General features: G+C 35.0%; 1 protein-coding gene across 1 annotated transcript in view; it reads right to left on the reverse strand.

Moving 5' to 3' along the window:
• LIN28B (lin-28 RNA binding posttranscriptional regulator B) overlaps positions 1-23,904 on the reverse strand; it is an 89,887-nt gene that overhangs the window by 10,134 nt on the left and 55,849 nt on the right. Inside the window, 1 exon segment of the mRNA XM_087950281.1 lies at positions 12,731-12,915. Coding sequence (XP_087806407.1) covers positions 12,731-12,915 — 185 coding nt within the window.

Below are 23,904 nucleotides of genomic sequence, written 5' to 3' on the forward strand. Positions count from 1 at the left end.
CCCTTCTACCTCCCTTTCAAGAAATTCATGTTATTTTTTTAAAAAATATCCACATCTGTGGCAGACTGTCTTCTGCTGTTTCTTTTAACTGGTTTGATGGTGGGTTACCCAACTGTACAAGATCTGCTTCAGCTGACCCAGCAAGCAGTTACTCTCCAAATAGTACAAAAGGGCTGCTGTTGTTTTTTGGAAGAGGGAAAAACAGTCAAATCATCTATAGGAAAACTGCACTGTTGGGTGTTTTTGCAGTAAACCACTGACCTTGACAACTGCCAGACAACATTTTCAAACAATAGGTCATAAAAAAGATGGCATTGAAAACCAGGTTTCTTTTTTTCACATTTTTTCATAAATAAGTAAATAAATACACCCAAACTCATGTTATTAAGTCTGCCATCTATTATGTCAGAGACCCATGAGCAAAAATTTCCTTCCTGATAAAGCAAACAGCTGCTCTGTAAGTCAAAAAAAGAGACAAGAATCTTCCAGCAAAAGAACCAATGATTTCCTAATGAATCTGCACAGTAATTTCTAAACTTTCTGTTCTTGGCCCAGCATATTGCAAGGACGTTGCAGTACTTACTAACCGAAAAAGCATTGTAGAAATTGCGTTGTTTCAAAATATTGATCTCTCCAGTGAAAGGTGCTGGATGTAACAGGAAATTGATGGCATTTTTACATGGCTGAATTCCTTCCCTTTTATTAACATGGAATTCTACTGCTGTTTTCATCATGGACCTCCTATTCTGCAATCTTGCAATCTACTTTAAATATATATATATATATATTATTCTAGGCAACCTCCTGCAAGGACATACTATCTGCTTGCATTTTTAATACCTCCAAATCTGAATAAGGCACAATCTTGTCTCCTTATTTGTCATTAATAACTCTGCTTTCCATGAAGTGTTATCCTTAATTTTAATTTTGCCTTCAGAGGTTAAGCTTGACTCCAAAAAGCTGCCTATTTTCTCCTCCCAGAGTGATTGGACTTTGTTAAAAGCTTTAATGACAAATGTTCATTTAGCATATATTTTCCTACCTTCTTTTTTGTTTATTGGTAGGCCAGGCTACTAGTCTCTTATTTGGAATACCTGCCTATAGTTCATAGCTGTGATTTCGTTTCTACTGTAGATCAAAGGCTACTGATGTCTATAAAGGTTTTTTTTTTGTTTTGTTTTATTAAAAGTAAAAATAGTAATTCCAGTAAAAATAGAATATGTAATCAAATTTGCAGGTCAATGACTAGCTTTTTGTGCAAAATGCTATTAAACCTTACTGACCTGAATATGGCAACTTAACTAAATAGTTGTAGATGTTTGTTAAGGACATCAGATCTTATTGACATGTATGTATGTATGTATGTATGTATGTACTTATTTACTTACTTAAAAGACTTCTGTGATCTCTTGTCTTAAGAAACACAATTTGAGTAGCTCACAACAGTTGTCTAAAACCAAGCATCATTTTAAAAAAGGCAATTAAACCTGCAGTATAATGTGTATAACCTTTCCTGCAAGCAATACCACCATTTTATAGTCTTCAAATTCCAATACACTCTCAGCACACACATACACATCCCCTGCCTTTATTATTTTTTATAAATAACTCAAAATGATGAACATGCCTAATACTCCTCTTATTTTCTCCATAACAACAATCCTGGGAGCTGGGATGAGCTAAGAAAGACTGGCCCAAAGTCACTCAGCCAACTTTCACCCTTAAGGCAGGACTAGAACTATAATCTCCCAGCATCTAGCCTAGTGCCTTAACCACTACATCAAACTCTCCCTTCGAAAAGGTTGGGAAGGTGGAGGCCTGTCAGATCTCAAGAGAAATGATGTTCCATAGGGCAGGGACTTCCAGGAAAATGCTTGGAAATACTCTACCCGACTCTGTGGTTTCTTCCACTAACCCCGAACACTTTAACCTCAGACGGTCTACTGTTGACCTCACCCCATTCTTAAGAGGTCTGGTAAGGGGTGTGCATAAGTCCCTGTCTTAATGTTCCCTTTTATTCGTATCTATTTCATGTATTAATAATATTCGTATCTATTTCATGTATTAATAATCATGTTTATACTTATATATATTATCAAATGCATGCCTGACAATAAGAAAGAAAGAAAGAAAGAAAGAAAGAAAGAAAGAAAGAAAGAAAGAAAGAAAGAAAGAAAGAAAGAAAGAAAGAAAGAAAGAAAGAAAGAAAGAAAGAAAGAAAGAAAGAGAAAAGATATACTTCCTAGATCCTGTTGATTTTTCAAGGAAGAGACCAGGAGCATGCCAAATATATTTAATTTGGTGGAATGGGCAGATACCGATACCTTCAGAGAGTGGCAATCCTGCAGATTTTTAAAAAAGATTTTATTGATTTTCTATTGTTTACCTTTTGTTAGTGCTTAATAAACATCATGTTGTCTGGGTTTGTGTAATTGCTTAACAGTACATATTACATTCTTAATCTCCACCTCTTTTTTTCCAACCACTGGTAAAATAAAGTCCATGTTTGATAATATTCTGTGTTTTCTTTCTGTTTAATTTTCAGTGTAAGTCTGTCAATTTCTGGACAATCTACTATCTTCCTAATTATCTCTTCATTTCGCGGAGTTTCTTCATTTTTCCAACGTTGTGCAAATATAATCCTCTCTGCTGTTAAGACATACAATATTAAATATATACTTTGCTTATCAGGTTTTTCTGATATTATACCTAATAAAAACAGATTTAAAATCTATGTTTTCCTATCATCTTTTCTAATCACTTATGCATTTTTCCCCAATTTTTTTTGCTTTAACACAAGTCCACCACATATGATAATACATGCCTGTTTTCTGGTTACATTTCCAACATTTGCTAGACATATTTTTAAACATTTTAGCTAACCTAGCAGGTGGTAAGTGCTATCTATAAAACATTTTATATACATTTTCTTTATAAGAAATTCAAAAGCTTAATAATACTTTTTTAAAAAAAAAATCTGAGTTTTAACTTTCCAAGACTAAAATGTGAATGAAGGACAGATAATAAGAATGAAGATAGGGTGAAAACCTGGAATGCTTTCCTTGTTTAATATCAGTTTTTAAAAATCTGTTTCCTCCCATTTCCTATAACTGAACTTTTCCTTGCACAATAGGACTTCTTCATCCTTCTTTTTACTCTTCAGCTCTGCCCCAAACTCCCAGTGTGGCCAGTGAGAACAAACGGAGGTTGAAAGGGAGAAAGATCTATTTTGCCAACGGTAACCCATTAACAATTGCCTTCATCTTCTTAATTCTAAACTGAAACAATTTAGAAAGTATGGATTGTGATAAACAGCCTTGCTTTTTTTTTTTTTTTTTTTGAGAAACCTGTATTCCCCCCACCTACCAAAAGAAGCCAAAAATTTACATATTTTGCCTGTGACCAGAAGTTCGTATTGTAGCCACATTCAACCACAACAACAAAGCTCTTATCAGGCTCTGCTGCCTTTAAGCATCTCCTATAAATCTATATGATGCCTTATCTACATCTTCCCATGCTCAGGTCTTCAATCTTGCTGAGAAAATTGTTTCCTGATCTGAATTATCCTTTCTTTTCATAAATGACTTTCACAACCAACAAAACCCAGAGAGCAAGTAATAGTAATAAATAAGTACGCACATACTAAAAACCAAATTGAAACCCTTATATGCAACTTCTATTATCTTTTTCTCTCTTCATTATATTTGAAAGTCATGAATTTAGAATGCTTAAAGTTCAAAAGAATCTTTGTGTTTAAAATGTAGCAAATACTAAATGTTTGGGAAATTATGTTGTTTTAATAGATCAAAAATAGCCCTCCATATTGAATCAATATCTCAAATGATTTTATTTTAACGAAAGATTTTAAAGACTTTCAATAGGTTTTTAAAATTTCTTTGTCTACTATTCAATGAATTATATACACACAATGCACAACATAATACTAAAATTGATTTAGTTGTGAAGATATCAAAAGATAAAAATTCTGTATTTAATCATTCGAGAAGGCAATTCAAAAATGAAAGCTTCTGTTGATCCAGCAACACAATTGCCCTGTCATGCGCTCATTATTATATGAAATATATGAAAATGGTAGTAGATGAACATTTAAGCAGTTTGGATGAAGGAAGGGAGAAAAACCCTAAAGGAGCTCCTATTTTCTTTCTATTTATCTCTCCCTCCCTCCCCCCCTCTCTTTCACATAGTTTTATATTATGAGTTCTGCAACTCTAAATGTGTTTATTTCAGTAGGCTTTTTTGACAGTTGTAGAGATGTCAGTTTGGAAAAAATATATTTGTATGTGGAATGAACAGTCTGCAAGTACATGCCTAGCATGTTATAGATCACAGTATTTCCCTCCATATGTTTATTTGCCTTATGCTTGCATGCAGCAGAACTAAGTTTTAGTTTCATTGATACTGATTACAGAAATAATACCCAAAATGTTACTTTGATTTAACCTAATTGGTTAGCAGTCAACTAGAAATATTTTTAAAAGCACATTTTACACTTAATCACTAGTTTTCATTAATTTTCTGCACCAATACCCATCCTTTTTGTAATTATTTGGATTTCAAAAATACTTTTCTATGCCATCTTTAATTGAAGATACTGTTGAGTAAAGAATTTCTTGAAACTCTTGATTTAGAATGGCTTCTTAAGACTTTTTTCTATAGCTCTTCACAATGTGCTTCTATTATAAGTGAGAACAACTTCATGCTTTACAAACCTCAGCTATATTGAGCTTAGAAATGTATATTATTGCAAAAAAATATTTTTCAAGAACGAATCCTTCAATAATGAATCATACTTCCCTGTATTTTTAAGTTGTACAAGGAAAAGAGCTGTATCACCAAACTCAACCAAATAAGTGCTGGTTCACCAAAATCAACCAAAATGGTTTTACTTTCCTAAATTAAAATGCCTGAGTAAGTGGCATAAGAAAGACAAACTGACATTTTGGAAATGGTATACAGTTATAATAATGTGTTGGTGGGATCAAAAACTGAGATTTACAGTATATATTGTAAGAAAATATATTTAAGCTATTCTTCTGCAATTTCATAAATACTCTTCAAATGCCAATTTTTGTAATGCTTAGGTTTTAGTTTTGAGCCCTAAGCCCCCTTATAAAGCTTTCTGAAACCATTTTCAAGAGTTTAACTTTTTATAAACTTCAATGGAATGGTATCAACATCACACAAAACAGAAACAGTCAAATCTAGCTAATCTCTTACTTTCCACACATTTCTCATAACAAAACGAAATTATCACCCCAGATTGTTGAAAATATTTGAAGAATGTATAACCTCATTTTGATAACTTGACTGAACCAGCTTCTTTAAAGACATCTTGAAAAAGAGGTTTAGGATAAACTAATGAGGACCATACAGTGGAAAGTTTGTCAGAAAAATCAATACTTTAATTATTGTAATGATTTCTTTAAAAAATACCTTGATTTAAAGTTAAATCCAAATGTAACACAAACATATTAAATTCTCCACTTCTTTTAAACTAAACTCAGAACCTATTTATGATTAGCAACTTCTAAGAGACTTTTTCTTTTAAAAAATATGACCTAACTATACTGGAATCAACCAATGATTTATTACACCTACGAGAGATCACTGCAAACTTTTTTCTAGACTCCAGAAATGGTTTATTGGCATTAGGTTCTATAATATAAATCTGTATTTCTTCAGAATCCTCTGGTGCTTCTTTTTCATTGTTTTTAACAATGGAAGCTCTGCAGTTTATGTTTTTATCAGATTATAAATGTTTATGACCACTAGCAAAACCACAAAGACATTTGTTGTTATAGCAAACAATTACCATAATGCCTATTAGTTCAGGAAAGGTATGTACAAAAACTGACGCTTGATTTAATTGGCAATTTTAAAATGGTTGTTGTTTACAATTATTTATAAAATGTATTTATTCCATGAGACTGACTTATCCCATTCTACCATGTACTTCAGCTCTGTCTAATTGGCTTTTCACCACATGGTGGGACTAACACAAATATTTCTACTTATAGCAAAAGAGGAAATGTAAAGAACATTCCAAGAATTCAGACCACTTTATGTATCTTATTGCATTAATCCTTGTAATTCTCTTGAAAGGATTCCAACTGTCTTCATCACACTATATTGCAAATCAGACGGAAACAGGAAGTCTGTAGGGAAACAGCAGCTTCCCAAAGGTTATTTAGCAAGATTATGACAGAGATATTTAATGTGCACAAGAGATCAGCTTTAATTTATGTAACTTAAAATCATTTACAAACATTTCAGCAGGCAAGCCACTGTACACTAAAATGATGTCACTCAAATTCTGAGAGATAGAAAAAAAGATTTTTGCATATAATTTGCCTATATAGTTATGTAAAACTAGAATATATTTTATTAATGTTTATGATACGTAAAAAGGAGCTTGATTTTTTGCATCACAATTTTTGAAAACATCTTAAAACATAATTATGCTGCTGGGTGAACCATTATTTTTAACTTTTAAATTTCTACAGAAAAGCAGGTATTGTTTTTCCCCATGTTGTTCATGAAAAATGTTTCTTATAACCCCAGGATTACACAGAAAGCATCTGTATGGTAGCATAATTAAACTAAGAAACCTTGGTTTAATTATTAGACATTTAAGCAATTACAGCACACAATCTTAGGAATTCTGGAAATATAGAGACTAGTGTTAGTGCTACAGCTAATGAGTGGGAAGTAATTGGGTAACAAGAAGTTGCAAGACCAGATTCCTAGCTATATTGCCCATTACTTCACCCACACCCACACCCGGTACACCCAAAATCCTCTTTATGATGCTGCTAAGAAACTAAATAAAGTATAAATTACTTCCATCTTTATCTCATTTTATATATACAAATTCATCCCAATTAGCTTATTAGTCTTAAATTATTTATTAAAAATTTGTTTGGAGATTGTTTCCAACTGAAATGTGCTATTTTTTTTCCTTCTGCAGCTCTATTCAAGTCTTGAAACTATCTAATCTCCTGCCCTAAAATGTTGACCTTATAGGAACAGAGGTCAGAGGTTAGAAGAGACAGGCTGGAAAATATCTGGACTACCAATTCATGCCTGAAAGATTTCTCTTCTACAATAGAAACTACTAAACAGCAAATTCAAAAATCTGACCAAATAAGTCTTAAGATAGAACAAATCCATTATATTTACAGAAATGTGCCCGAACCATTCATAGTTTTAAATGTATTTAAAGTGATTTGCATAGTACTATAATTTGTTCATTAAAAATTATAATCAAATAACTCCTTTGGAGAGGAAAGAAGTTGGAGAAAATTTGAAACATTAGTCTATATTATTTAAGTTATTTTGTAATCTACCTTTTAATTTTTAAAATGATACATTAGTTTCAATTCTCATTAGTTTCTCTGAGTTATAGCATTAGCTATATTAGCATTAGAAGGATACAATGGTGATATGTATGTACATAAATGTATCTTTAAAACTATTTCCAGAGTATAATATATTAGTTTTGTTTCACCCAATAATGTTAAAGTATTCAGTTGTAGATCGGGTGATTTCCATGCTGTAAATTTCCAAACATTGGTTTCTTTTAAAAAAAAAATGCAATGATCCAACAAGATTCATGTAGCAGGTCAATCTAGCTTGCCAAGAATAGGAAAACCTTTAACTACCTTTAATAATATACTTCCTCTTTCCTAAGGGTTGTGGGCATCTTTTCAAGACACAAGGCCAGCACAGGAAACAAAATCCCAAAACGACTCAGAAAAAATGATAAAGACTTCCAGATTTTTTTAAAAAAGCAATTTATTGACCCATGGACCATCTGAAAAATTAACTTAGTGTCTTTAAAGTTATGAAATAATGCATTTGCTCTTATGTTTGTCTCCTATGGAGCTGAAGGGAGTGTGATGTGAGTGTAACAAACATTTTGAAGTAAGCCAGCAGCTTGATAAATAGGGAACTGCCATCTAGGCCACCCACTGAGCTCTATTGCTGAATTGGGGGTGGGGATTGGCAATATCCAGGAAGCCTTTAATGATCCTTAAGTTGTAGACATGAGGAATGATTGATTATGCAGGAATTGGGGATCTGCTTCCCAAAGTTATGATTATTTGTTTTATTCTACTACACATTTTTTCCCCAAAGGAGGAAATACAGCTGAAGGCATGACTTGCAGTCTTCTAAAGATTCCTCATACCCAATGAAAAATTCCCTTCTTGCTCCCTCGGATTCTAGAGTGATGCCTGTTTTACCATACATGCAAGTAGAAAAATAAAAAATCCCAAACAGAATGATCAATATTAACATACATTTTGCAGCTGCTGAAGAGAGATGGGTGGTTGTCCATCTGACGCACATGCTAACAAAAATGCCTTTCCTTAAACTCTTAAATATCAAGGGGAAAAGAGAAGTTTCTTCTGAATGAAATCAAGCGTTCAATGCACAAAGCAATTTAACCCTCTCATATTAATTATGACACACTAGAACCAAAACAAATTTACAATTATAAATTGAGACCAAAGATAAGGCACTGTTTAAATAACTGATTAAATTATTTTTAAAGGAAGATGTTCATAATCAGTACTATATTTTATTTTCAGAAGACTGGATTATGGTTGTTTGTTTGTTTGTTTAAGAAATCTGTTCAACTTTATGTTCTTGAAGATGCATATTTTCTATTGTCTTTTTCTCAGGGACAATCATTCTGAAATTGAAAATCAGTGTGATATTGCTGATTTCCTTTCTTTTCCTTTTGCATCTCCCATCTCTATCTCTCTTCCTCTGTCTCATTATTATCATTATCATTATCTATCATCATTCTATCTATCTATCTATCTATCTATCTATCTATCTATCTATCATCTAACTTTTAAAATGCCTATCTCCCTCAAAGAGGGATTGTTGGTGATAATGATCTTATCGCTGTCAATTTTATTATTAATATTGTACACATTTGCATAATTAAGTGAAATATAAATGTAAAGTGTAATAACTAGACATACCAAGGTCCACATTTTGTATTAATGCAATCTATAAATATTACTTATAAACCATAAATCATCCATCATTTGAGTGGCTATTTTAAGTGTCAAAATCACCTTTTCAGAACTGTTAAAATTAAAATTAAATATCTTGTTTGCCAAGAATACTGATTTACAGTCAATAATGCACTAATATGTATAATTAGTATCTATACAATGATATATAATAATTGCTCCCCAGCCTGCTTAACAGATGGCTTATTCAATGCTACATGCATACCAGAAACTAAATCTATAAAAAGTCAAAGTTATAAACTTGAGATTTTTATTCTGGAATGTGAAGAGAAAATAAACTAGGATTACAAGTTTGTAAGTAAATTACCAAAAAACAACAACAACACCCCAACAATACAATATGGTGTGTGTCATTGCTCCTAATACAGAAGGTGCTAAATTGGAACAAACTGATAGGTTCAATTTACTCATTTTTCATATTTTGCATGGACAAAATAAACCAGGAATTATGCATTGGTCCTCTGCAAAGTACTTTGATTCACCTCAAAGATGACCAACAGAAACAGACTATGAAAAGAGGCTCCAGATGTAAGGTAAGAATAACGCTGAATGGAAAAAAAGACTCTTCTTTCTCCCTTTTTCTAACATCTTTCTCTCTACAATGAGCAGGCAAGCTTAACCCAATTAGAAGCTTGTAAAAAAATCTCACCTTCTCTGTAGTACTATTTTAACCTTCCTAAAATCTTTCCCAATTTGAGAAATTCCTTTTACAAAAAGTCACATGCAAGCCAAATATAGAAGGGGACAAAAGAATTAAAAAAGGGGAGGGGGGGAAAACAGATCATCAAAACACAATTCCAGAAACCATGGATATATAAATAAAACTTTGGAGATCATGTATCTGAAACTGTCATCCACACCCAGTTTTAGTCATGATTTTCCACTCTATATTTCTTCACGAAGTTTAAAAACTCTCCCCACTCCACTCTTACACACAAAACACAATTTTATAACGTATACACTTCCTTGGCTTAAATGAGTTTAAGATCCTTGATTTAAGCTGCAATTTAAGACAGCTGTTTTAAATTCAAACCTATATTCTGAAAAGGTTTTGTTCTGTCTCTTGTATTATAACTTTACAGGTTAAGCTGCCCATGCCCTCAGTTTGCCTGGGTTTTTGTGCCTCACACTGGCAAGAATGTATACAGTCACAATTTCAATGGATGGACTGTTCCCAATCACTTTATCCAGTAAAGTTTTTCCTTGTGTCAAATTAGATTCCTGGTGATTGTAAGAATATATCCCTGCTGTGATTGTAGCAACAATATGGAACTAGACAACTCTGCCCTGTTGTATCATTGTTTCAGAGATATTTCTTTACCTAAATAGAATAGAATAACCAATGGCAGGCAAAAAACAAAGTAAAGCAGGAACAACTTGTGATTTCCTACAGGCTTCCCCACTGCATTTCCTTATGGGAACCTGGAAGGGAGCATCCTTCCCTTTCCAGCAGGGACGCAAGTGGCTGCTGCTGGATGGAGGGAAGAAGTGAGGATTGTGAGACTGGCTGAGAAACTGTCATGGAATGTTAAAATGGTGAAAGCAGCAACTCAGTAGCACTAAAGCAGCCACAACATCCCTAAATTTTATTCAATTGGGAGTCCCAGATTTGGACACATTCTATAAATTAACCCACAATATATTTGGTTCAAAAATGTTGCTATATGATGCACTATTTTGCTGAGTTAAATGTCATGACAATGAACATTTAATAGTATATAGACAGCATTGATGAATTCATACACATTAAGTATCTCTACTGGTTATGATGTTTTCCTAAAATTTAATATACCCCATCTGGGCAGAAATCCAATATTCTTAATCCCTTCTCATCTAAAGATGCTATTTCAATGGCCATTAATTCTGTTTGTGATATACATGGTGCCAGGGAGCAAAGCAAACTGTGCTGGACCACCAGGAAAAACAAGAGAAGTGGATAGATGAATGCAAAAAAAAAAAAGGGGGGGGGGGAAGCAAATATGTTCAGCAACAAATGTATTTATTTTGCTTGTTAAATTTATATCCCCTTTTCAAAGTAGGACAGGCTGGAGAGATTCGGTGGCTGAAAGTTACTCAATGAGATTCCATGGTTGATGGTGGACCTAAAAGTGAATCTCTTCTAACTTATTCCAACCAATCAACCACTGCATCAATTGGCTTTGAGAAAAATGAAAGAAACTTTAGCATTTTTAATATGCATTAGAAGTGTTTACTGGATTGGCCCAAGTTCAGGGTAAAGCATAATAATATAAAACAGATTTTCTTTTATTCAGTGGAGACAAGACATGTCTGATCACACATTGGACTCAGGAGGCCCCTGAATTTGGAATACTGTAGCTGTGTAATTTTTGGTTAAACACAGGATTATGCTCTGCAGCTCAAGAACAAATGTGCAAAGGTGTAAATATTGGAACTAAGTATTTAAGTGCCCCTTTTTGAGAGGGATGGGCAGTTCATAAATGTGAAAAATAAATAAAAAATATAAATAAAAATATAAAAATATAAATAAAAAGCATTTAAAAATTTAACTGCAGCCATGGTTTTTTTTGCATGGTAGAAAGCTTGGAAATTATTCTTTCCTTAAATCAAAATGTTTTTGGTCCTAGAATATAGGAACAGTTACTTATTGAAAGAGACCATGTTGTTATTGTGTTGTAAAAGAAAGTGGTGTAGAAAATCATAAAAAGGGTTTAGCAAATATCTGCATGAGATCTCAAGCAAATAAGTGTAGTATCATTGCTGGGTCTCTTTATTTTAAAAGAATGTTTCATTTATAATACTATTGTGTTTCTACATTTGCAGTTCAGTCTATCTTCAATATCTTCAATTTTTTTCCTTCTGTATAAGCCTTGTTCAATCATGCAAGCCCAAAGCAGCAGATCTGTTCTTGACTTTCACTCACAAGTTTTGTGATTACCCTGTTGCCCTAGCATTAAAAGACAATTTTAAACTGAAACAAGCAAGCATAAAGATCAGTGACTACATATCTGTCATAATATACAAGTTGTGGTCTTCCAGTTTCTATAGCACTGTGGCATCATGTAAGTCCCTATATTACTAGAGAACCATAAATTCAGAGTATAAATCATTACCAAATTTCAATTAAATGTTCAGAAACACACACTATATATACATAAACATATACAATGCTCTCTCTCTCTCTCTCTCTCTCTCTCTCCCTCTCTCCCGCCCCCCTCTTGATATTCTGATCTCTTCTGAGTGTAGAACCTATTTTCTGGAAACATCTAAAGAAGCTTTGAGACACATATTATACATGTACACAGCCAACATGGGAAAACTGACTGATAAAAACTGGATGCTGAAGGGCAATATCCAGTTTTTATAAACCCATATTTGAGTACCATTGCACTGTAAGGACTTAACTCTGACCAGGCAAATCATAATTATGATGGGTATGCTTCTGAACATCTGAAAAACTAATTTTGCTCACCTAAAGCAAGTCAACTTGCATCACTGGGATGAATCAAAAGCTCAGAAGCATGTAAATTCCAGAGACTTCCCAGTCTTCATCTTTGAAATCAAGCAATTCACATACCACCAACTGGGTCTGATACATGTGATGCACATTTATTCACAAATAATTAAGAAATAAACACGTTCAGAAAAGGTGCAAATATAGAAAAAGTTAGTAACTCCATTACCTATCTCCCTTTGGCTTTCTTTTCTGTACTGTTTTTCCTTTGGGTCGTCTCTCACTTCCTAAACAGGGACTCCCACCTGGACCTGTTACCCGTATTGATTCAAGGCCTTTGGAAGATTTCTTAAAAGTAAATTCCACTGGTTCTCCTTCTTTTAGGCTTCTAAATCCTTCCATGAAAAGCTTGCTCTGTGAATAGGAAAAATATTCTTAGTTACCATAGACTTAGAAAAACAAAATACTAAAATCTGTCAAAATCAAAACAGGATTATATTAGCCAAACCTATTATACTTTCCCCTGCCATGTACAATGAATGTGAGATTTCCTAAATAAAGCCCTGTTATACAACTGTCATTTAAATCTTGCATAGGCTGGCATTCTAAATCTCTGCAGCTATGCAACATCAAGTTTCTTTCTCCTCAAATGAAAAGGCCAAATTGAGAAGAAAACCCCCAAAGCCTCAGATTAGGGCAGTCTTCCACAATTTAAAGAGATGGGATTATAACTTCCAAAACTGATGCTTGTGTCAGCTGAAAAACTCTGCGAGGAATAGTCTCAGTACAATCTGAACGATACCAGATATCGAAAAACTGACTAGATACTAAAGTGAAAGCATCATTACTTATGTTTCCTATTATTTTCCTTTTTTTCCCCAGGAAAAAAAGCATGAGGATGATTTCTTGCCATCATTCTGTCATCACTCTGCCCAATCTTTTGAACAACTGTGAAAAGGTTTGGTGGAGAGATACTAACTGCCACTAAATCACCCAGAGTTTTACAATTTGGTCTGCCCGATTTTTCCCAACCTTCTAACCATAGTATCATACTAGCTTGTCATTGTTGTGAGTCAAGAAATGACTTTTTGTGTAAATATATTTAGATACTTTCTTCTTCTTCTAAATAGGATACACAAGCACATTTATTCAAAAGGATTTCCAAAATGAAAGAGATCTAGAAGATCTCGTTCTGCAATGAATTTATTTCATTCTGTCTCCATAGTTAGTGGCACCCCTCCAACTGACTGATCTCAGAAGTTAAACAGGTTCAGCTATGGAGTGGACCTGTATGGCAAAACACCTGGGCATTCCAAAAATGTGGGCCAGTCTGGGAATTTGAGGGGGGGACGGGACATACAAGAAGGTAACCAATATCTCCAGTACCACCAAAAACCTTGCATAGGCTGAATGAATGTTTGAATGAAGGCAAAGGAAAGGTGATAATTTTTTTAAAAAGGAAGATAGAATGTTACTGAAAATAAAACCATTGTATGTAATGTTTTCTGTTTCTAGATTCCCCCTCACCCCCATTGGAGCTTTATGGGCATTTTCAACTTACGGTCACAATTGAGCTCATTTAAGTTGTTAAATGAGACATTTATTAAATGAGTTTTGCCCCATTTTACAACCTTTCATGCCACAGTTGTTAAGTGAATCCTTGCAGTTGTTAAATTAATAACCCAATTGTTAAGTGAATCTGGTTTCCCCATTGACTTTGCTTGTCAGAAGGCCACAAAAGCTATTCACATGATCCCAGGACACTACAACCATCATAAATATGAACCAGATGACAAACATCTGAATCATGTGACCCTGAGGATGCTGAAACGGTCATAACTGTGAAAAATAATCATAAGAGTCACTTTTTTCAGTGCAATTTTGTAATTTTGAGCAGTCACTAAATGTTGCAAGTTGAGGACTACTTCCACAGTGGATATTCTTACTAGGAGTGTGACATACAAAGAGCATCAGCAATGAAATTCTAGGATTTAGTTCCAATCTGAATTCAGACATTTAAGAAAGTTCAATCTTTATCCCTGAATAAAACCTATAATAATAGTTCCTTAACTCCTTAGATTTGAAAAATCATACCCTTCCCCGTTGCAATCTTTAAACCCTAAAATATCAGGTAAAGAACCAGACACTCCCACAAACGGCCTTCCTTTATTATGAGGTGAATAACCATCTTAGAAATAGGATGAAGTCACTTTGACAAACTAACATGTGAAAAAATGAAGCAAAAATATTGACATAGGCAGCACAGGTAGTCCTTGACTTACGATCACAATTGAGCCCAACATTTCTGTTGTTAAGTGAGACATCTGTTAAGTGAATCTTGCTCCCCTTTACAACCTTTCTTGCTTCAGTTGTTAAGTGAATCACTGTAGTTGATAAGTTAGTAACCCAGTTGTTAAGTGAATCTGGCTTCGCCATTGACTTTGCTTGTGAAAAGGTCATAAAAGGTTATCACATGACCTTGGGACCCAGCAACAGTCATAATTATGAACCAGTTGCCAAGCATCTGAATTTTGATCACATGATCACACAGGGATGCTGGAATGGTCATAACTGTGAAAAACGATCATTAATCACTTTTTTCAGTGCCGTTTTAACTTTGAACAGTCACTAAACAAACTACTGTAAATCAATGACTACCTGTATAGCTCTTTGGGAAGGTAACCTACTGAAATGAGGAAAGAGAAAGTTATAAATAGGTGAACTGGGAAGAATTAAAATAGCTTGATTACAGCAAGCCAGAAACATTAGATTTAATTTCTGATATTAGATTTGCTAGTGGTGAAATCTAACAGATTACAGGGTAAAAAAATAGAAAAATTATGGAAAGGCTGATGAGGAAATTCACTCACTTGCTTCCTACAAAAAAAGTTCAAAGCGTGTTTAATTTCTTACTTATTTCTCTGAATTTAAAATTATGACAGAAATGTATGGTCAGCTGAATTTATTCTCTGCACATGCTATCACAGTCAGAAGAAGCTTTTTCTTCTGCAAAAGGATTCCCCACCATCCTGTCAGAGCTGAAGAAGCTTCTTGGATGAGAAGTGAAATGTCTTCAAAAGAAAAAACAAGAAAGTCCAGTTGCCTCCTGAAAAAGCACCTTTGGGACAACCATGACCTGGATCTAAAGACTTCTGCAAAAACTTATTTTACATTTATTTCTGTGGAAGTCAGAAATTGACTTGAGAGATTACATAATCATACATACAATACATCATTATGAGCAAGGATTATCAAACAAAAAAAAGCACTATTTCTATAAAAGCACAATGATGATTGAGTGCTTCTTAAACACACAAGATATATGACTATAGTTCCAAGAGGAGTTTAATATAAAATAGACAAAGGTAGGTAGATATAGCTATATTATGTGTATATATGTTAAAAATCAAAATTACTAAAAAACATTCAAAATCAAAACTACTTTTCAAGTTCAGAAAGGGGAAAAAAACTGATTTTCTGCCTCAGAAACAATACAGACAAAAAAACTGCTAAAAGAAATGTAGGGGTAAGTTTAACTATAATGTGACAATGCCTATGTTTACATGCAATGGTAAAGTAGATTAATGGCTTACTGTTGCATCAATAAATTACCAATTTAACAACAGCTCTTTGAACTTGATCTGATTCAAAACAACAATGGCATCAACAAAAATTATTTTAAAAACCAATCTGACAAAATAAAGTCTAGATAAAGCCAACCAGTGGGCCAGGGACCACTCGTGGTCCGCAGAGAGATGTCACCCCCAAAGCAGCTCCCAAAGCAATTAATTCAGGCTGCGTGGGAACACAAGGCTACGCTGCCCACATGGCCCGTAGGAACACAAGGCTTGCATTGTGAACAACACGAGGTAGGGAGGGGGGAAAGGAGGGGGAACTTGTCTCAATTGCCTCATCTGGCTCCTGGGCTGCTTCTTTCTTCTGCTTTTGGCTGCATGCAAGGAAAGCAGCAAAAGTCTTTCTTTTCTCCCCCAAACTCTGCCAGAAATGAGTCTTTGGGACCCTGCAAGACATCCTGCTCCAAGAGGTTGCACTGGTGCAACAAGTCTCACAAAAACCATTTTTGGTGGAATTTGGGGGAGAGAAAGAAAGACTTCTGCTGCTTCTGCTACTTTCCTTGCATGAAGCCAAAAGTCTTTCTCTCCCTCTCTCCCCGAGAACGGAGCTTGAGCTGGTATCCTGCAATCCCAAATAATGATCGATCGATAGGAAAATTGGGTGGGGAATTTTCCTGCAGACTTTTTTGGGGATTTTCCAAGGGTGTCTGGTCTGCAGAATTTAAAATTATGAGTTTGGTGGTCCCTGAGGTCCAAAAGGTTGGTGACCCCTGGTCTAGATCATGGTTTAAAGGCTATAATCCTATGCACATTTTCTTAGAGGCAAGACCCTCTCATCTTAGTTGCACTTCCTTCTGAATAAACATGATAATACTTCACTGTCAATGCACAAATATTCCCCAAATTATTTGTTTTCTTAAAATTTAAGTTCACAATATTGTGGTAATGCCCACTTTCTTTCATTACGCCAACATTTGCCAATCAGTCATGGTTTAAAATGGGTGTCCCAAAGGTGCTTTTTCCAAAAGACAACTGGACTATCTTGGTTTCTTCTCTTTGAAAATGTTTTGTATCTCAAAAACTTCAAAGCTTCTTCACTTCTAACTCTCTCCAAATCTGCTTCTTTCCTGTAAATGCCATCTAGCGCCTTCTCTCAAAAAAGATCTTTTCCACCAAGTCTGCCAAGTCACTTGAATGTTTGCTTAGAACTTCTGTCAGGGGGTTCTTCAGAATCTGACTGAAATTCACAGAAAGAAGGAAAATCACATTGGGGCTCACACTTGTAGCCTATTCTCTTCTTGGTATTTGTGTTTCACTCCTATTAGCAGGTGCCCACAGAAGAGAGAAAAGGCTCCAATAATGAGGCTTAATTCGGACTTTCCTTTCTTTTGTGGGCTTATAGTCAAAATTTAAACACCTGTTGGTTTAGCATGGAAAGGAAAGTGAGGACTTTTCTTTGAAATGTCTTTGTATCCTATATGTTTCTCCATTTCTTATTTCATTGATCTGAAGCTAAATCATATTATTAAGTAAGCTTGCTTAGCAATTTCACAATATTGTTAATGCACATTTTGAGCATAAAAGCTCTTCAAAAGATGTATTCTGTTTTATGCTGTTCCATGATTTAAATTTGGAGAGAACTTCTCTGTCTCCACAAGCAATCAAGCATGTTCAGGATTCATGGCATTAGGAGTTATGGGCTTGTTAACAGTCGCAGCCTGCCAGGTTCCTGTTTACTAACTCCATACTGGAGTGAACTTATGATTCCCAAAGCTTAGCTGAGGAAATGTTTCTCCAGCCAACATGTAAGAACCCTCTTAATACAAACATAATGAACCACCAAACCATTTGCATCACAAGGCATAGATTACATTTCTGAATCAAGCTTCTAAGAGTACAGCTCAATTTACCACACACAACTTAAGGAAGTATTCTGGGTCGTGTTTGAAAGCAACATGTCAGTCACTTTAATCATAATACAGCCAAGACTTCAGGTTTGAACTCTTATATGAAAAGAATTGTAAATGTTGTATGGGATACAGCCTGGAGCTGGGGTGGGAAGAAATGCTTCTGTCGCAAACTCCTCTTTAGTTTCTTCTGCAGTCTAAAGTCTTTTCATGACCTTAACAAGAGAAAGCACTTCTGCATATGGCCACATCTGCGGGGTCCTATGCAGCAGCTGCCATTCAGCTTTAAAATCCTCTTGACAAGATTCTTGTCAATTAAAGCTCTCTTAGCCCAGATTTGCATAGAGCAAAAAAAAAATGTTGACAGGGTTACCAAATAATACTGTTGAATGAAATTCTCGTGTTTTTTTTTTTTAAAGTTAATGTAAGGCAATTGGTAACTGGGATGTGCTTCATAGTTAGTATTGCTTTAAAGAGAGACTGAAGTTGTCATAATAAATACTGGAGCGTAATACAGTGAATCAAATAAGCATCATTTGCACTGCATTCATTTAGGATGTCTGATTATTATTATTATTGTCTATCTTACGTTTCAATAATATTAAAGAAATGTACAAAGCTTGCAATTCAATGCTTAAGGACAGTATTGGCAAATAAAAATAGTAGAACAAAAAGGATGCTACAAAGATTGGAGGGGAATGGAAGACCAGTTATTGATTGGTTAAGTTGATTTTTTAAATAATTTTTTAAAAAGGATAAATTTCTTTATGGCTTGGATAGACTATGAAAAGGCATTCAATTCTGTTCCACATAGCTAGATTGGAAAAAGATCCAAAATTTTTGGAATCAGCAGAAACATTTGGCAGTTTATTTATTTATTTATTTAATTTTATTTGAGTTTTCACAAAAAGAAAAGAAATACAAATAAAACATCTTTTTTAAAAGCAGCATAATCCCGGGTTACATTTCTTCATACAGACACAAATTCAGGTTCATGCTCATTTTTATATTCTATTCCATATCTTATTACAATTTTACATTTTCTACATGGCTTCTCTCCTCTTTTAGTTTCCTCAATTTTATTGTATTTATTTCATCTCAATTCAAATCATTATATTTATATTTTTTATCTGTCCTGTTTCAATTGTCTATTATCTTTTCTCATTAAACAAAAATTATCCTGTAGTTACTGATTGGAGTATGACGCCTTTATATCTTTCCCCTAAAGTTATAACACTCAATATAATACATAACTTCCATTCGGATTCTGCTTGGTACATTCTTAAACTACACACAGTATTCTTAAATTTTTTTTTTTATAAATGTATATAATTAAAACAACATTCCATTCCAATTCAATTCTATCATTAATATTAATATTCATTGCAGTCTTAACATTTTTCACATTACTTTTCAATTAAATATCATACTTCTATGGTTCTGGTTTGAAGGGCTTCGGCGACAGACAGGAATCCGCAATCGTGCGCAGTTTCTGCCTGGGCTTGCCGCTGGAGCGCCCCGAGCCGGCTGGCTTCGGGGCTAAGCCACCCCGTAGAGGTGGTGAAGAAGGGGGAGACTGCCAGCAGGGTCGAGGAGAGCCGCATCTCTCCTCCTCAGCTGGCCATTACTCCCTTTCCCAAAGGCGGTAGGAGCGGTGGTCAGAAATGGCCATCTCAAAGAAGATCTCAACCGGAAAAGAATGTGCAGGAGGAAGATAAGAAGTGAAAGTTTTGGCTGACTGGGCTAAGTTGAAAAAGCAATAACTAAGGTGCCCTGGAATTTAAATTTTACAAGAAATAACATCGCTCCCAAAGAAGAGTCGGAAGCAGCGAAAGAAAGTGAAAAGGGAAAGGTTTGACTTTTTTTTCCTTCTCTCTCCTTCCTTATATCGACAATTAAGAATAAGAAATCGGAAAAATCCGCTTTGGGATCAATAGGCAATTAAGCTGAAACTATAACTAAATGCCAAAGGGACAATAAAGATTTCTGGACATCAAAAACTTTTTCTTCTATAAGCAGGAAGGGAGAGAAAAAGAATAAGGGCAGGATCTGGAAGAGGGAGGAGACTGCCTGGACTTTAAAAGAATCTAAAGTAAAATTTCAATAAGACTTCTAAAAGATACATTTTAACTGAAACTTTGCAATTAAATAGTAACCCCAGGAAGAGAAAGTGGAAAAAAAAGAAAGAGCAAAAAGAAACAGCTTGTGTGTATTTGGATTACTTGGTGACTTTTTTTGGCTATTATATTTGAATGACTAAAATCAATCGGGTGGTTGTTTAAAAATTTCTACAATGGCATTACTTTTGGATGAATTGAAAATGGAACTTAAAAAGTACAAAGAAGATGCACAAGAAGGGAAGGGTTCCTTTGGCTTCGTTTTTCAATTTCTAGAAATGGAGATTTGGAACTATGAGAAACAACAAGAAAAGACTGCAAAACAAGACTGGGACAAAGAAGAAGTCATCTTTAATGAACAAGTAACTCTATGTGGGGAAGAAAAAGGAAAGGGGGGGAAAGAGGATGGAGAATTTAAGATTTAAAAAAACAACCAAAGAAAAGGAACATTTGGCAGTTTATGAATATTTCAATGATACTTTGGCAAACAAAGCTGATGGCTGATGGGAAGAATTAGAAGAAATAAAAATTAAACATGGAATTTTTCCAGTGTGACTCATCATCATCTTTATTCTATATAACAGAGGTCCCCAACCAGAGGTGGTATTCAGCAGGTTCTGATCAGTTCTGGCGAACAGGTAGCGGAAACTTTGAGTAGTTCATAGAACCAGCAAATACCACCTCTGACAGGAGATTTTACAGTATCCTTTCTCCTGCCACACCTACCAAGCCACACCCACAGAACCAGTAATAAATTTTTTTGAATCGCACCACTGTCACCAACGCCCAGGCCATGAACCGGTACTGGGCCACAGCCTGTTAGGAATCAGGCCGTGCAAGGACTTCCGGTTTGTCGGCTTCGCCAGCAGCAGGGATTTGCCATCCTGCGTGATCCCTGCCACGCTAGCCGCTTTGGTGTCTCCGATCCGCGGATCTGGAGGCTGGGGCTGCCACGAAGAGGCAGCCGAAGATGAGGAGGAGCTGGTGAGGGGTTTGGGGGTGTTGCAGACCCCTTCCCAGCCGGCAAAACCCCTTTTCCCAAGACGGTCGAGCAGCGGTCTGTAATGGCCGCCTCAAAAAGCCAGCAGCTGGGCAAGATTGAGCAGGAGGAAGAGAGGAGAAAATTGTCAAGAGAAAGTTTTTTGGCTGACCCAGGATTTTAAGAGCGTTTAATCCTGAGAACTATGGTTTTTGAACAACACTTCGTTTCAGAGGAAGATTACAAGCGGCAAAATTGAGTGCTGAAAGGAAAGTTCACTCTCCTTCCTTATGGAATCAACAAATGGCCATTGAGAAACCTGTTGTTTTTTTATAAAAGGTAAAAACTTGGCTTCTTGTTTTAAGTGGGAAGAGGACAATATATATATATATATAATTAATTAAGATTTTGTTGGAGGGATGCCTTGAAGATCTTGAGACCAGAAATTAATTGCAACAAGGCTTTAAAGTATAGATTGGAGGTTTTTTCCTTTCCTTTGATACCTCCCCAGGAAGAAAAAGTGAGAACTTTGTGTATTGTTTGGACTGATTGACTCTCTCTGGAACTTTGGGGAATTGCTCTAATTTTTGAAACATTTTGGTTGCTTTAAGAAGAAGAATAAAGAATGGCTTTATCTGTTGATGAACTTAGAGAATATGAAGAAAGAAAGGACGCTGTGAAAAAAGCCGTTCTCTTTTTAGAAATGGCGCTTGTTAATTATCAAATACAACAACAGATGAAGGAAATGGAAGGAGAAGAAGAAGAAAAAGACGCCATCTTCAATGAATCTAAAAATTTAGTTAAGAGAGAAAGGAGAAAGAAAGGAAGGAAAATGAAGGATTTAAGACCTAAAAAAATACTTAAGAAAGGAAAAAATAAGATGCAAAACCAACTCAATGTTAATGTTATTGAGCAAAAGGAGAAAGGAATACAACAGAGAGGGAAGCTAAAGGGGGAGGAAAAAAGGTTAGGTGGGATAAGAAAGGAAGGGGAAAGGGAGGAAAAGCCACAAAGGTATAAAACAAGATGGGAAAAAGGAATTTTGTTTAGGGATAAAGGGTAATGTATAATTTCTTTAAAAAGAAGATTCTGCAAGGTACATAAGATGGTATTGTAGTATTTGTATTAGAAATAGAAAACTAGAATGTTATAAGAATTAATAAAAGATTAAAATATTGAAATGTTTAGTAATGATAGATTTTAAAATTTAATAAAAGATTAAAAGGAATGTTTAAAGTATTGAGTTTAATTAAAAAGTTTAATTTACTGTTGTTTTGATCTTATTATAAACTCATTATTGTAGCACTTGTTTCTTGAAATAGACAATTGGAATGTTATAAGATTTAAAATTTAGATTTATTATTTAATTATATTAATTATTATGGATTTATTTATTTTTCTTTAGAGGTTAGTAGGTTGAATGTACTAAGCAGAATCAGATTGGGAATTTTAAATATTTTTAGGGGAGGATAGAAAGGCATCATATCTTGATCAGCGATTTCAGGAGAAATTCTTTTTTTTTTTTTTTTTTGCTCTAGGGAATGAGATAAATGGATAATTTGGAGAATGGACAAAAATATAAATATAATGATTTAAATTAAAATGAATTAAATAAAATAGAAATAAGAAGAGTGAAAAGCGGGGAGAAGTTATATAGAAGACATAGAATGGTAAATAAGCTAGGTAATGGTATATAAGATGAGCACGAATTTAATTGAAGTCCATACAAAGAGAGGTAATCTGGGGCCAAACTACTTTCTTAAAAGAAGTTTTTATGTTTTTGTGTTTTGTATGTCTATGTTTTCTTTGAGAATTAATAAAACCTCGGAGGAATGTTGGATGAGAATAATGTTAAACAAGACAGAGAGGAATGAGGATGATATTGAAATGGTGAAAAGCAGAATGATGTTGTATAAAATAATATTTTATTTGACTTGTAAAGTTAATAATGGAGGTTTTATGTATTTAAAGGTTAACGATGGTTTGTTTGTCTTCAAAATCAATAAAATTTGTTTCAAAAAAAAAAAAAAAGGAATCAGGCCGTGCAAGTGGTGGACAAGCATGTAAAGCAGGCTTGTCCAACCCAGCCCACGGGACGCATGCGGCCCAGTGCCCACCCAACCTTCTGGCAAGAGCCAGCGAGGAGGAGGAGAGGCAGGCACGAGGCGGGGCGAGGCGGCGCCACGCCAAGCAGCAACAGAAAGGCGGGCGCCGCCTTTGCTGCTTCTGCCCCCGCCCCGCTGCCCCGCTGCTGCCGCCGCCGCTGCTGCACCGAGCCTCCCGGTCCTCGCCTTCCAGTCCTGCCGCATCCAGCGGGCCATTTGCAGGAGGAGAGGTAGGCGCGAGGCGGGTGAGCTTTCTTCCCCCCGCAAAATTTGGCTGGAAAATTAATAAAAATAAATAATTTTTAATAAATAATTAATAATAAATAATAAAAATAATTTATAATTTATTATATAATTTTATAATATAATTATTTTATAATAACTTATTATATGTGCGGCCCAAACCAAATTTTCATCTTCTAATGTGGCCCAGGGAAGGCGAAAGGTTGGACACCCCTGATGTAAAGCTTCATTTGCAAGATTAGGTTGCACATGCAAAGTCATCCCCTCCCCACTGCACCCTGCCACTGCCCATCTGGGCCCCCCAGAAAGGTTGGAGACTGCTACTTTTATACTATCAATGGACCCTTTGACAATAATTTTGAACAAGGCAAACTGGGGAGATATACATTAAATGTATGGTTTAAAAAAAAGGAATAACATTTTTGCATTTGCTCCATATAGATGACTTAAAACTATTTGGAAAAATGAAGGCTGAGC

This window comes from Notechis scutatus, chromosome 1, assembly GCF_049901735.1.
Source record: "Notechis scutatus isolate UNSWTSFEM ecotype Mainland chromosome 1, rNotScu1.2, whole genome shotgun sequence".
NCBI lineage: Eukaryota > Metazoa > Chordata > Lepidosauria > Squamata > Elapidae > Notechis > Notechis scutatus.